The following is a 15,223-nucleotide window of genomic DNA, read 5'->3' on the forward strand; positions in this document are numbered from 1 at the left end:
TAAATAGCGGTAATAATACAGTAGGGAGAGTGTGCTTCCATATAAACATCATCTAAGAAATCCTTCCTTATATCTTCTGTCCTCTATGCTTTCATTAGTCACTCCCTATCATAATTTATAGGCAGTTTTCCTTGTCATTGCTGTAACTTAGCTGCAAAGCAGAAACATTTACATGAACTAAATATTTAGAGCAAATGTATTTAATGGGAATCTGTTAAATTATGAGTTTGCTAAATGGACCTGTTTTCAAGTGGTAAAATATGAAAGAATATTTAAGATTATCTTGCGTACTTTTGAATGCTTAAAAATAATTTTGTTTATTCACTTTGTGAATAAACACAAAGTGAATTTAGTTGTGATTGTGAGTAGTGAGCAAGAGACATATAGAAAAAGAGGTTGTTACTTTTGAAATTATTCCCTTAAGCTCCAGATTCTGTTGATACAACTTAATAATAATAAAAAAAAAAGTATTGCTAATTACTGTAAGAAATATCACTTTCTGTTGTGCTTATATGTACTAGGTCAGATTTACAGCACTTGGAATAGGATCAGCTCTTACATCTCTTGAAATAGGATGTATTGCTTTAGCAGAAAGCTGCCAGAATATTTCAGGAGGCCTGTGGGGAACGGTGATAAACATCCTTCTGGATCAATCTGAATGTAGCATGGTACGCAGGGAGGTATGTTTCTTGTGTCCTTCTGCTGTGTTAGATTGTCAATTTGTAGATTTTGATTGTGGAGAAAAAAGATTTTTTATTTTTTATTGTATATATCTATTATCTGACACTGCACGACATCTGCTGCTTTGTAAGTTAAACACTACCTGATTAATATAAAGATTTAGCTGCTTATTTAGGAATTGCATAAGAAGGAGCAAATACAGATTACTTATTTCAAAACAGAAATGACATAAACAATACAAGTGAACACATAAAAGCTTCTAAGGCTTACTCAGTAAGATAAATAAGTTGCTAAAGCATAACTAATCAGCCTGATTTTAATTGCTGCTTTGTAACATTTATGAATGCTTTGGTACAAACTCATCACCTGATCTGCAGTAAATATGTGTTCATTGCAGACATGAAATATCTAATTTGTCTAGGCACTAAGGTTTACTGGTGAGAACTGAAGGTCTGTACTATGGTAGAACTACACATAGCATTGTATATTGATGAATTTAAGATCTGTACATTTTATTTGTGATTTTTTACAGCTCTAGTTGTAAAGTTTTCCTTCTGTTCTAATCAATAAGAAAGAAAAGCTCTTACACTTGGTGACTTGTGTTTTTCCCAGCTCTACTGCTTAACTAATTTTATTTTCCAAAGTAATATTTGAAATTATGTCTCAAAATGCCTTTGATAATGTATCCTTCATTATTTTATTTAACTCCAAATTATTGTCTCTTAATGATATTCTCTTAAGATTCACATCATTGACAAAAGATTGACAAAATATAAAACAAGGAATTTCAATCCATGCACAGACATGTGAAGTGTGTGTAATATAAATTAGAAAAACAAACGTGCTATGTATTTGTAGAAAGGAAAATATTTTAAACATGTCTCTGTCCTAATGGGTTTGCATTGTCCCAATTATTTTTTAATAATTAAAATCCCCAAAACATAAGGACAATGGAGTGACTAATTATAAACAATTATCTAGGTTTTTCTGTTCAGGAATTTTTCCCCTGGTACTTGTAATGCTTGTTCTGTACAATTGACTGTGCTGGAACAGTGATGAAAGTATTTTATAAATAAATTTGTTTCCTTGTGGCTTCCATCCTTGTCTTTTTTATACCAGCCTGCTCTTGGGCCATGCTCTAATGACATCTCTTGTAAGTGAAGTTTGAGGGCTTTGAAGTTATATCCTTCTAACTATTTTTTCCCAGCATGAACATGAGAATTCTGTGTATTTCAACATATATCTGAAGCAGTGGAATAATATGTAGACAGTACTCTTCAATCTGATGTGGCTTTTTGAACTGTGATGGCTAGATGGCAATATTGATGCTTTAATTTCTTTCAGGCTGCTTTTATTCTACAAAATCTGCTTGTGATTCCAATCCCTACAGAAGACATGAAAGATTGTATTTGGCAAGTGAGTGACTATTAAATTTGTTAACAAAAGTCATGGTGTCGCAGAGAGATGTCATTTGATATGAAAAGTTGTGTCAGAATACCTATAAAATATGAACTTAAAAAATTACATGTCTAAGGTTACATTTTGGAAAGAGAAATAAATGAATAGACAAACTTCTCTCAAACTTTCAGCAAGCTCAATAAAACAACCAAATTTAGATTACATGTATGGTGCATTGCATGATTGTATTACTTTTGGGTTGCTTGGAAACTTGCTTACCTATATGGTATATCATTAATGTTTTAGGATAGAAATTGATAATTTTTTTTACTCACACTTGAAATGCAGGTAAAACATGATTTGAGGTGCATGAGGAAGAGGAAATTCGGTTAATGTTATGTTTATAAAATGTTTTGAAAGAAACATGAAGCAGTTTGTCACTTAGGTCAATTTAAATGCTTCTTGAAGACAACCACTTTCTCAAAGCAAAGGGAACTCTAGACCAGGTTGCTCAGGGCTGTTTCCAGTTGGATTTTGAGTTTCTTCAAGAGTGGAGACTCCACAGTCTCTCTGTGCAACTTGTTCTCATGTTTGGCTACCCTCAGATAGAGAGGTTTTTTTCTTAGGTTTAAATAGAATTTCCTTTATTTTAGTTTTTGCTCAATGCCTTTTCTTCTGTCACTGGATACCAGTGAGAGGAGTCTATCTCTCTTTACCTTCTCTTATCAGATATTTTTTAAATTGATAAGATGCCCTGGAGACTTTTACAGTTCTGTTCTTGAGTCAGTCATCTTATTTTACTCTCAGCAAGTCTGGTTCATTGTACATCAGGATATTTGGATCTTAGCTTGCAATTTTTAAATTTTTTTGTGACCTTCATATCTGTTTTTAATGTCTGTCTTGCTCCTTTCAGTGTGTGAGATTACCTATATGGGAACAGTGTATATTAGTTTTTGAAGAAATTTGCAGACACAGCAATATTATTTTTAATCTGTTCCTTTCTGCAAAAGATCAAGTTAGTGCTGAAAGGCATTCCAGCTGTTTTACTAGGATAAGTTATCTATGATTCAGCTGCACCCAAAATTGATTATGCTATTTCTTGGAGTTGAATTGTACAGAATGTCTCATCTTTTCTTTACATGTAATCATAAAAGAAGATGTGGAAGCAATTTTACAAATCTGGCCCTTGTTTCAGTCTTACTACTTCTAATTTATCAATATAAATAGTAATTGTCTAAATTCATAATAGTAGGGGGTATCAAGAGGGCAGCCATTGTAGCTTTTCAATATAGACTCTATTAAAAGTTGCTTTTTAGCCTTTTATAAAAAAATTCAATTACTATGGTGAGGTGACAAAAATTGAATCCAGTTGCACAATTCTGGATGAATTCCAGTGCAATTAAAAGAAGCTATGAGTCAATGTGATTCTTATTAAGAACTGCATTTAATGGAAATTGCTCATCACTTAAAAAGTGTTCATGCTGAAAGATGTTATCAAACAACACTTCATACTTACTGGTAAATTAAAACTGTTCAAAATAAAAACAACAATTAAAACTGTAACATACCACCAGGATAAAATTTTATATTTCAGAGTAACTTTTTTCCTTTGTACTGAATAACATGATTTGTCTGTTTCCTTTAGTGCCAGGAAGAAAAGGAGGGCTATTAAATGGATCTTGGTGAATAGTAGGAATACAGTGCTATAGCCAAATTAGAACATTACTATTTTATTCCTTAGGCAAATAGGACTGGAAAAAGAAATATAAATAGAGTTTGCAGGCCAGTATCTTCATGAGAATGTCTCTAGTGTTACTTTTGTCTAGTTGATCTGCTTCATAATATTTCATTTTGCTATGTCACTTTAAAAATTTCCTATGCCGCTCTTTAGTCATGAGTAAAGTGTAAAGCACTCTAAGAGTGCAGCAGCAGACTGTTGTATAAAGATTGCTGAAGTCAGAGCACTCTGTCAATGTAACTGATGAGTAACTCTTTCAAGGCCCCCCCATTGTACAATAAAGGATCTGGCATGGCTTTTGAAACTGGCAAAGACAATCCTGGGCAGTAAAATGTGGACTAAATTTCTCAGTATTTCCTAAGTTTGCACTTGTCATAGTCAATACAGTCTAAGTCTATTGCTGACAGTGTATGAATAGAGTTTTATAATTCATCATAAATAGTTTACTTGAAATGCTACATTCTGCCTCAAACTGTTCATCATATCTCATTCTCCACTAGCTGGTGTAAAAGGCAAGTAGTGAAAATAGTTTTTGTATTACAGAAACCAAAGAGAATGAGAGTAAGAATCTAAGATTTTGGTGATATCTTGTAATACAAAACAGTAATACTGCTTCTATTGTATCTGGTTTTGGGTTTCAGTTTTTTTAACTGGGAAATAAGCTTGTATCCAGTGTAAATGAAGGGTTTGAGGAAGAGTCCCTTGAGGATAAATAGTGTTTTCAAATTACTTATTTTCAGTTGATCCAGCTCTGTTCTCTCCTGACTGCCAAAGAAAGTTTCTAACTAGCACTGCAAGTTTTTCTTTCCATAATTTTAACTAATGTATTTTTGAACTACTGCAGGATGCCCTCTAAAACTGCCTTCCTGAATGTAATTGATTTGAATTTTTGAGTTCTTCTGCCTTCTTTGCATTTCTGATTTTTATGGTCAGTCTAAACCAGATTATGTGTAGCTTAATAAAACTTTTTGGGTTTTGTGTTAACATGGAAAACACTGAAGAAATATTTAACAAAGGTAGTCAACTTAAACTGTTTAGTTGAAATATGACTAGAATCCATTATCTTAAGGTATAAATCCACTGCTCTAGCAAGTTTTCCCTAATGTCAGTATTTAAAAAGAAATAATTGAAAACCATACTTCAAAGAGAATTTTTTTGGTTATGTCTTGTCTTCTACAGTAATCTTTTTTCACAGAAGATTGACATAGCTAGATGTAGTATAATGACAGTATACTTTAGGGCAGGAGGACTAGAGGACTTTTTCAGGATATTTAGTCTTATCTAAGTGTTGTTTTTGCCTAAGGAAAACTTTTTCATTGCTTAGTACCTGTAAGTAGAAATAAATGAGACATTAAAATTGTAAAGTCTACTGATATATTTACTGTCTTGAAGCCACTCATTTACAGCTTTTCATGAGTTCTTACTTAACTGTTAGCACACTTATCAGGACATAAATAGCTGTTTGATTTTTGCTAAGTCATGACAGCTTTTGTAAAATATAATGATTTAGCTCAGTGTTAAAATCTTAATTTCATTTTTGGAATTTATTAGTTACAGCCTGTAAACCAGTGTAAACACATATACACAGCATTAGCCTTAGTTAGGGTGGGTTTTTTTGACAGTTCGTTCTATGTAAAACATTTCTTTAAAGTAATGATGTCTGTGAATTTAATGTCTTCAGGGTCCTTGTGTGCATGATGAAGAATCTGGCCTCTCTCAGACAGGAATACCTGCTCTTAAAGCCCTTTTGTATCACTGCCAGTTCTATGAACATGTGAATCAGATGGTGAAACACTGTTACCTGGGATGTTACATGTTCGATTTGAATTCTTACAAGGAAGGCAAGCTCAGCATAGAAAAAGGTGGTATAACTGGTAAGTGATGTTGATGTAATCTTCTGGTATTTGAAACCTTCTTAAATAAAGTTGTTTTGAGTAACTTACCTCCAATAATTCTGTTCCCCTCTTAATAAGAGGGGAACAGAATGTATATAAACCCTGCACTTAAGTATGTTGTGAAGTCAAAAGATTGCTGTGAGGATTTAAGTAGATAAGTCTCTAATTTAACATAGCTCGGAAGAAGTTCTGAGCTGTTATTTACATCTTCAGAAAGTTGAAAATGGAAAAGATGTAATTGGTTCTGCAGTAAATTTTCTTGCAAAATATTGGGGATAAAATACTTTTAACAATTTCCACTTTATGACATCCAGTCAACTTTCCTCCAAGGAAAATTTGGGAAAAATAAATAGATTAACTTTCCTTAGATTCCTGTTTCTTCATGTGTTCAGCTTCAAAGTTGCATGAGTAGGAATGGATTCTAATAACCTGTATTCTAAAACATTCAGATATAATTTAATTCCTAGACTGATGAAATGTAATACTCAGATTGGAGTATTATTTGTGTATTTTTAACTTGTATTCCCTTGGAATATCTCAGCTCTAACTTTTATATTTACTAATAATTTATTGAACAATATTTCTAAGGCTCACTATGATGCATTGTGGAGACAGACTTTCTTGTCCAAATATATCTGATGATTGTAAGTTTAGAAAGCTAGGGGATTTTTCAGAGATCAATTAGTAAAAGCTGTCACAGGGCAGAAAATTAATGAGCGTTTTTTTTTCTTTTCTTACCTATTTTTGTGGGCCTAAGTTTCCATATTTCCATCTTTTAAGGCTGCTGATTTAAATATTTCTTTTTAAGTCTGTGTCATGGGTGGAGAGGGAGCTTCAGACAAAGTTGTTTAGAGAAGCCCTGCCACTGAGTCACAAGGTGCAGGAAGGACCCCTTTGCTCTTTAAATGTCTTCTTAGAGAGGAACCTAGACCCAGACTTTTTCAGTGGTTTAAATCTAAGGAATTGTAGAGATGTGTTTGAACCTTTGTCTGACTTTATGTTGGGGGATTAAGGGTGGCAAACCAAATATATTTATATAAAAATTAATGACTTACTATGATAAATGACTAGACAAAAAGATCATAATTAGAATTATTTACTACACGGTATAGAAGGTAAAACTGCTAGTGTAGTATAATGTACTACATGAAAGGAATTTTGTTAAAGCAACTATATTAAAGCTGGCAAAAAAGAAACAATTATAAAGTAGAGATTGATGTTACCCATGCCAATGACCCTGGCAAATCTTTTGCTCAGCCTGGAGTGACTCTGAGCAGCATCCCCAGCCCAAGGAGGAATCTCCACGCACACTCCAAAGGGTATTTTAGAAAAACCTACTGTTTGTAAGTGGGACTGGACTTATCCAGAGTTTAAAGTGATTGACTGTCAGTCATATGTCTCAGGCCAGCTGGGCCTTAGGATTTTCAGATAAGAAGTGGCAGACATGATAAAGTATCCTTCAACTCTCTATTAGGAGTTTAACTTTTGGGATTGATGAGTCAGGCTGGTTTAGTATAATTCAACACCAAAAGCAGCATGACACCCCCTCTCGGTTCACCACCTTCAGCATTGCAAAATAAAATATTGTTTGAGTTGTTTTGCACATTCCAGGCTGAGCATCCTGCTGGATTCTGCATTTATAAAGCTGTTCAGAGGCATGAACAGAAGAGGAATGTTACTTCCCCAGCTAAGTTATGACTTTAAGACAGACCCAAGGAAAAGGAGCATTCTTAGTTAACTAACCGAGAGAAATACCTCACCAGTACACAAAATTCCAGCCATAAAAGTCCTCAATTTCTTCAGTGTCTGCTTTTTTTTATCTATAAGTGTAATTTTTCAATCCAACCCATTTTACTGCTCCCATGGTCCTCTAATATGTGCCTTTTGGTAGTTCTCTTAGCTCCTGTAATGTCATATCTAATAGTAACTGAAAATGTAGAATGGTACAACTTTTCAGTGAGCAGTTGAGATACATTTTATTCAGTCTTTGCAAAGCAAAGCCAGAAAATACAGTATTTCAGGAATAAGAAACAGTATTTTTGTTTCTTAGAAAGGGGACAACAGGACCTAAACCTTATTGGGTTTTTCCCTATGTAATTTTCTCATATTTTTTAGGAATGTATAAAAGTCATCTTCAATGTAATGTTAAAAATAAGATAGTTCAGTTTAGTAATTATTGAGGATACATAAAGTACATCTACTTTTGCAGGTTTGCACTCTGTGTAGTCTAACTTTATTCTTTATTTTCTTTTCTAAATATATGACAGCTTCAAAAGTATTTCTGACAGATTTGTGCTATAACATTTTTGGCACTTTTTATTCTGAAACAGATTTACATAGTAATTCTGTCTTTGTTGTATTTATGAATATGGGTCCTCTTGAAACTATTTCTCTTAAAATGGGAATTTGAAGTTTTTTGAAGACAAGGACATCAGTTTATTATGTGTTCTTGAGACCCTAGTAGAGTACTTCAATATTTTGTACTCTTCCATTTTAACTAAAATGAAATCTGAACTATTTGAAATGACTGAAGGCTATGCAACTGCAGTTTGAGTGTAGTTTTTTTCTAGACTACTTTAGCTTGGACTGAAAATTTTTTATTTCTGTTTATTCAGGGAATTCGATGTGTAAGATTTCATAGATACTATGTGTGAAAAGTTGTGTTCTGAGATCTTCAGAAGGATAGCTGTGGTTGGCGACTTTTTTCACTGAAACAGTCCTTTAAAAAACTTGTTACAGTAATTTTGATTATTATTTTTTTGCCCTACAGATTTTGATGATTCTCTCAATCTTTGGAAGGCTCCACCTAGTCAGAGAAAATCTTCACATTCTCACTCAACATCTGAAACTATGGTAACTCGCAGAGTAATTATTCGTTTGAAATATAAAGTTGTTTGTGAACCGCTTTCAAGAAAATTAGCACTCTTAAAATTGTTAAAAAAAATTCCAGCAAAACTCAAAACCTGAAATCAGTCAGAAATTAGCTGTGAAATTAAGTTGAAATTTACTCCATTATAGCTTTAATATGCTGAAAAAACCCTTTTGTGATTCTTAACCTGAGCAAAAATAAATAAGGCAGCTTGCCTTGACTAGCTAAATGCATAAGGCAGTATTGAATTCTATAGCTTCCCACAACAAGACATATTCTCTAGAGATTACTCTGTAATTGGCTTTATTGACAAAATGCAGTTGTCTCCATTTCTGGTTGTCACTTCTGTTGCTTTTATCCAAATTGTCTATTCAGAGTGAACCTGTGTTTACACAACACAGCTACAGAACTGGATCAATCAAAGCCACATAAATACATTAGCTATTCTGTGCCACAATGAACTCTGGATTCTGAAAATGCTTTTGTAGAATTTAAAAGTGGCACAAATGCTTGCAGACATGGAAAACAGAAAGCAGGTGGCTGCTTGAAAAATTCATTTCTGACTATGGCGATGTAAAGCTGTACACATGTGCTGTCTTTCAAGATGGCAAATGCAGAGGAGAAATTGAAAGACATTCTTTCAGATCCAGAGTAGATTTGCAATATTAGTTCAGGCTGTGAAGGAAACTTTTATAACATTCATTAGTTACCTGATAAAAATAATGTATTTTTCAAAGACTGCAGTATACATCCAAGAAAACTGACATGTTAGACTGAAATTGATTTCTTAGTTTCATATTCAAAAATTTTTCATTTATGAATGACCATCTAATCTATTACTGAATCCAGAATATCATTGTTTAGAAGTTTCTTTTCTCTTAAACAGATGCATGTGTAGATATGACAAAAGTTGATAAATCACAAGATCCTATATTTTTTCTTGACAAAAATTTCTATGCTCAATTTTGCTGTGGAACATGATAAAAATAAAAACAGAAAAACCAGTATTGAAATTTTGTCTCAAAAGTATTACACAAGTATAATTTCCATGTTCTTGTGATTCTCTGTTATAAATTCATTGCTGTCTAGTACTGATAATGCTATCTTCCATGTTTTTAGTAATTGAGGAAAAAGTGCACTTTAGTTGTAAACTTATTTCTCATTTTCAGAAATTTTATTAATTAATTTTATTTTCTATAATGAAGAACAACCCCCCAGCCCCTTAGGGTTATTTTATAAACAAATATTCAAATTTGAAGATCAAAACTAAAATAAATGAAAGTGCATGTAAATCAGGAAGTACATGCAATCATGATTGCTCCTTAAAAACTATTTACATAAGAATCTCAGATTTTTTAAAAGCAGTTGTTCCTAGATCACTTTTTACTGAATAAATTGAGTGGCACTTACTTAGAGGAATGAAAGTTGACCCAATTTCATCTTGTTTTGTTCACATTACTTGAAGACAAAATTAAACTGCAGCAGTTCTTATTGTGCTTGAGTTTTTATGAAGAATTGGAAAAGTTCATAACGTTAAATTTATTCAGCTTCAGTAGTTAAAAAAAAGATAGAAGAAAAAAATAATTTGGAATCTACTAGATCAAATTAACGTATCATATTTTTTATATGTAAAGTGGCAACATAGTTTAATACAAAGACTTTAGCTCTACTATTCCATTCACCAGACACATAACTAATTATTAACAGTGGAAGGTACAGTGTAGTACTAAGCTACACTAATTTATATTAGTCTTCCACATATTGTAGACTTCATACTTGCTAAGTTTAGGGTCTTACAGCTAACCATGTGAGTTTTATAGAAGTTTGTGTTTTGTTTTGTTTTCCTTCTTTCCCTGACATGTACGAAGATTCTTAGTCACACTAAGACTTTGATTGTCATTTCTGGAAGTTAGTTTAATTTCCCTTTATCCTTCAGTCCTTCATGGGCATTTTTAGCAGCTGTAAACTTCATTTAGTTTTTTTTATTTACCAAGTTTCTTACCGTTAAAAAATGCCAGTACTGACTTGATACGTTGGAAATGTCCAAGCTGCAAGATGTAGAGGTCTGATGTCCTAATTAATTTGGAGAAAAAAGGTGGATGAGCATAACTTTGATGGAGGCTGATTGTAAACTCTATTTCAGAGGGCAGTTAGCTAAGTGTGTATCTAGTGAAATTAGGGAATACTTCTGAAAACTTGTCCTGAAATCTCAAGCATTTGTAATTTATTCCTACATAACTTCAAACTTTTGGGTCACAGTTTGGCCCAATTTCTGGTTCAATGTATGAATAAAGAAATATATTTATGAAGGCAATACAAAAAAAAGTTTGTAGAAGTTTATTGCTATATGTTGGATGTTGATGGTCCTGGGAAGAAACTGTTATTCCAACGCCACCAGATGGCGTGCTTTCCCCATCACAGATGGAAAGGAATCTGCAGGTCTCACTGAAGAGACAAATGTGTTTTAGGTGTGTGGCACAGAATTGATGAAAACACCCGCAAATACTTGAGAACAAGCAATCAAACCAAGTAGAATTGTTTCTATTCAAAACTCTTCTCTCATATTTTAATAACAGAAAAAAATTGATCTAGATATGTCCATATTGTTTCCTATTCCTAACATTCTATTAGTTTTCTCTTCTTCTGTAACCAGTACTTTATTTGAGCTGTCTGCTATCATGAGCTGATTTCACAGAGAGCCATATGACCGTAACTGAAAGTTGCAACTAAATTACTTTTCGGCTTTATCTTCTTTCCTCCATCCCCAATTATTTTTCCCAAATTTGCAGAAAAAAAATTGATAGAAATTTTGCAGAGACCATAAGTAAAATTTTGTTCATTTTATAGAGTAAAGAATAGTCATGTAGGGATGAAATCAATGGTTCAGTGTAACAGAAAAAGACAGAACTGGATTGTCTGTATGGTGTTAACTCGTGTGCACTGTATTTTGTGTCTTTAATATCCCAGTGGATTACAGATTTTTTGTCAAATTTATCTTTATTTTTCTGTGAACTGGAATGTGGATACTGCAAAAAGGCTATCACTCTGAGATTGTTAATAATCTTGGTCTTTTATGGAATGAATAGTTTAAATGTTAACTCAGGTTATCATTAGAGAAGACAAATCCTTACTCTTGTTTTAACCAACATGTTTGGTTTATGTTTCATAGATATGATAAGAGATCACCAATGTGCACAGAGATACCGACTTGCTTTACACTGCATAAATATGCTAGGGCTGTTCTGTGTCCAGGAAATCTTAGCAAAATGAGCAGTTATTTAAAAACTTGAGCTAAAAATGATGTGGGCTAAAGATCTACAGACATCTCCCAGACAGCTTTAAGTCATGGCCATTCTTTCCTGTGAAATCTTCTTGCTATTTTCTATAAAAATGTGTGCTTTATTTTCTGGAACTGTGGTTACCAGAGTGCTATACAGTTAAGTGATTTAAACCTTTGAAAAGGGAACTGAATAGAATTAATCACTGCAAGCCTATTAAAGCAATGCCAGAGGGATTTTTGTACTAGAGGTTAAGAAAAGACCTTTTATTCCTATCTAGCAGATAAATGGCAAAACCCTCACATTTCTCCTGTGTTTCCACTCTGACAATTTTTGTATTCTTTTGAATTAGTTCTAATCTGCACTTGTCATCTCCCTCTCCACACACACAGAACCTTTTCCCCTATTACACCCCCTTCCAAAGTTTCTCTGTTAAGCAACACAATGCTTCATTGCTCCCAGGAACAATATGGTAGCAGTAGTAAATATCCTTTACTAAATACTGTGTGCCAGACTTCCAGTTCATCCTTATCAAAGGTGACTTATAGAAGTGGCAATATTTTTTTTTTCCCTGGAAGGCAGAATAGTATGGAAACAACTTCATTGTGTTACTGTATGTTTTCTGTTATGACAGCAGAAAATGTTGGGGTTTAACCTATTTCCCACTGTGATGCAATTAACAATAAATGTTCCTTTGGTGCAGGAAGATGATATTTTTCTAACCAGCTAAAGCTTTTGCTGATTTTTTTTAATAATTTTTTTTTTACGTAACTGAGAACTATTTGTTTTCTTGCCCAAAGTATTTGGAGAGTCTTAGAGAAAGAACAGTTGTATGAAAAGTTGTATGAGGTAGCTGATGCTTTTTACTAATATGTGAAAGGTTGTATAATTCATAATCATATTTGTAAGATGACTCTCAATATAGTTAATATAGTTACTTGTTTCAGAAAAACCATATGGACTGATAGAAATTGCATTTTGGGTTTGTATTATTTAAGGAAAAGTGTTATGGTTTTTCTCACTTATTAGAATGCTTGGAATTGATGTGTAGTGCTGAAAAAATGCAGAATTTGCCATGTGTCATGATAGATTAGCTTAATATAAATAATGGATTTCAGTAATTATTTAAATTACCAAGCATAGAACTTCAAGTAACTTTTTTTAAATTGGCAAATATGCTTTTTAGTTGTGCAATCAAAATTGGATTTGAATTTCAATCACTCAGTACAGTTTGGTGCTGCATTTTGCTAATAAGAAAATAATTTAGCCAAGCATTGTCCTAGTGTTTATGTGATCCAAGCTCTATGTGTTTTGGACATTCTATGTGCTCTATATGCTCTATCTATGTGCTCTATATTTTGGACACTCTGTGAGCTTTATGTGCTCCCTGTGTTTTGGACGCACCCCCAGATCTTACTGTAGCTTTTTTTATGTGTTACAATAATCCTCTGACTTTTCTTGAGGAATGACTGAGCAGACTTAAGAAGAAAGACTCATGGTTGTAGGATGTACAATAGTGAGACAAGAGGAAAATGCAGGAGAAAAGGAAGTTGCAACGTGGAGGTTGCAAGGATACAATAGCTAGGAACAGAGTGATCTGTGATTTCCTTCCCTGCACCCTTTTTGTCTGTTAAGTCACTTTTAACATTTCCTTGCGTAAAAATATATTCCAAGTGTTGGAAACCTTTTAGATATTTCAGTCTTCCTTAGAAAGCTCACTGTGAGGAAAATTCTAATAACACCCTTCTTAAAGTTGTAACTCTGTTGGGATTTTGTTGGATTCTCCTACATTCTGTATTCTCTTCTTTATAGAGTTACACTCTTGAAGAAAATTGTCTGATGTGACTATTCCATCTAGAAAATAAAAACCAGAAGTGAAAGAGTGACTTGACATGATAGATACTTGTCCTGTGCTCTGAAACAAGTTACAGGTTTTGTTGTGTCACAAAACCACATCATCTAGGTGGATTCTGGGTCTTCTGATCTCAGGCTTGAGGTTTAAAACACAGTAGCAAGAATGTTAGGAGCTTTTGAAAACACACAAAATTCATATTGTAAATAATGCAAAATGGGTAGGGGAGTGTAATATTCTGTCAGTAAAGTTATCTACTGTCATTTAAACATCTCATAGCTGCACTATGAAATGAATACATTTAAGGATCACAGGATTAAGGTTAAGAGAAGTACCCAGAGTTCAGAAGACTCAGGGACATCAACTTTGACTGATGACAAATGCACTTGTGATATTTTTATCTGAGTGTGTTCTGGTACAAAGGGACAAGCGCTGATGTTCTCAGTAGAGCAAATAGTCCATGAAAAATTTGAGTTTAAATGCTTCAGTAATGTCTTGCTATCTTTATCCAAATGTAGGTTGAGTCAATTATATGGATGAAAAAGAAGGATGAAGAGAAGGAATTTCCAGTAACATGGGCATTGATCAGTTTTTGAGTGAAATGTTTCAGACTGTTCATATTGCCCATCTTTTAATAGTTTCAGTTATTGGGGTTTTTATCATATATATATACACACATAGTGGACAAAATATAATCAAATTGATTTTGAACGGTAATGTTTACATTGTATTTGGTTTTGTTGGTTATGATGTGTTGTTCCCCCTTCCTAAGCAGAATATAAATAAAAGACTAGTCTGTAAAAGCTGGAATCAACTGGTTCCTTTTTATGGCTTTCTAGATTCTGTCTGCATCACCATCACTGGGGAGTGTTACTGAGCTTCAGGCAACAGTTCCAAGCTCAGCCAGTTTTATTCCGGAAGCTGTGGTTGATCGGCTTACAGCACAAGGTAAGTCAGGCTTGAGTCTTGTACCTGATGTAAATACAGTGTATTAACCTGCCCATAATTCAGTGTTTGTCCATGCTGTGCATTGTACAGCTTGCATGTTGCTGGAGCAGTTGATGCTTCTAGTGGTTGTTTTAGAAGACAAATATTAAACACTTCCTTTAATATGAGATTTCACAGAAGCAAGTGAAAATGGTACTGCTTGAAATGCAGCTCAAGACTTTGGTTCTCTTCCTGGCATCTAGTCATGCTTTCAACACATCAGTCATGGTAGAGCTGTCATATACATACATAGGAGTGTGTATGCACATACGTGCACAAAGATCTGTATATAATTCTCTTTATATGTAGAAGCATAAAAATTAATATAATATTAAAAATATGTTTATAATCATGTATGTAGAGAGAGCTGTGTACAAATAAAAATATTTTTCTTTTAAAGAAGGGACTGGTAATTTGTGTCTTTCCAAATTTGCTAGTTATCTTTATTTAATGCCTGGTAGAGGGAACATTTTATTTGGGAACCATTTCCTGTATCTGATTTTGTGGGGGTTTTTTTGTTTTGTT

General features: G+C 33.5%; 1 protein-coding gene across 2 annotated transcripts in view; it reads left to right on the forward strand.

Moving 5' to 3' along the window:
* The window catches only part of RTTN (rotatin), a 79,545-nt gene that overhangs the window by 40,060 nt on the left and 24,262 nt on the right, over window positions 1-15,223 (forward strand). For both annotated transcript variants that reach the window (XM_077183792.1, XM_077183801.1), the window contains 5 exons: window positions 522-680; window positions 2,026-2,097; window positions 5,499-5,691; window positions 8,483-8,565; window positions 14,551-14,659. In XM_077183792.1, the coding sequence (XP_077039907.1) occupies window positions 522-680; window positions 2,026-2,097; window positions 5,499-5,691; window positions 8,483-8,565; window positions 14,551-14,659 (616 nt within the window). The remainder of the gene's footprint in view (window positions 1-521; window positions 681-2,025; window positions 2,098-5,498; window positions 5,692-8,482; window positions 8,566-14,550; window positions 14,660-15,223) is intronic.

This window comes from Agelaius phoeniceus, chromosome 1 (assembly GCF_051311805.1).
Source record: "Agelaius phoeniceus isolate bAgePho1 chromosome 1, bAgePho1.hap1, whole genome shotgun sequence".
NCBI classification, from domain to species: domain Eukaryota; kingdom Metazoa; phylum Chordata; class Aves; order Passeriformes; family Icteridae; genus Agelaius; species Agelaius phoeniceus.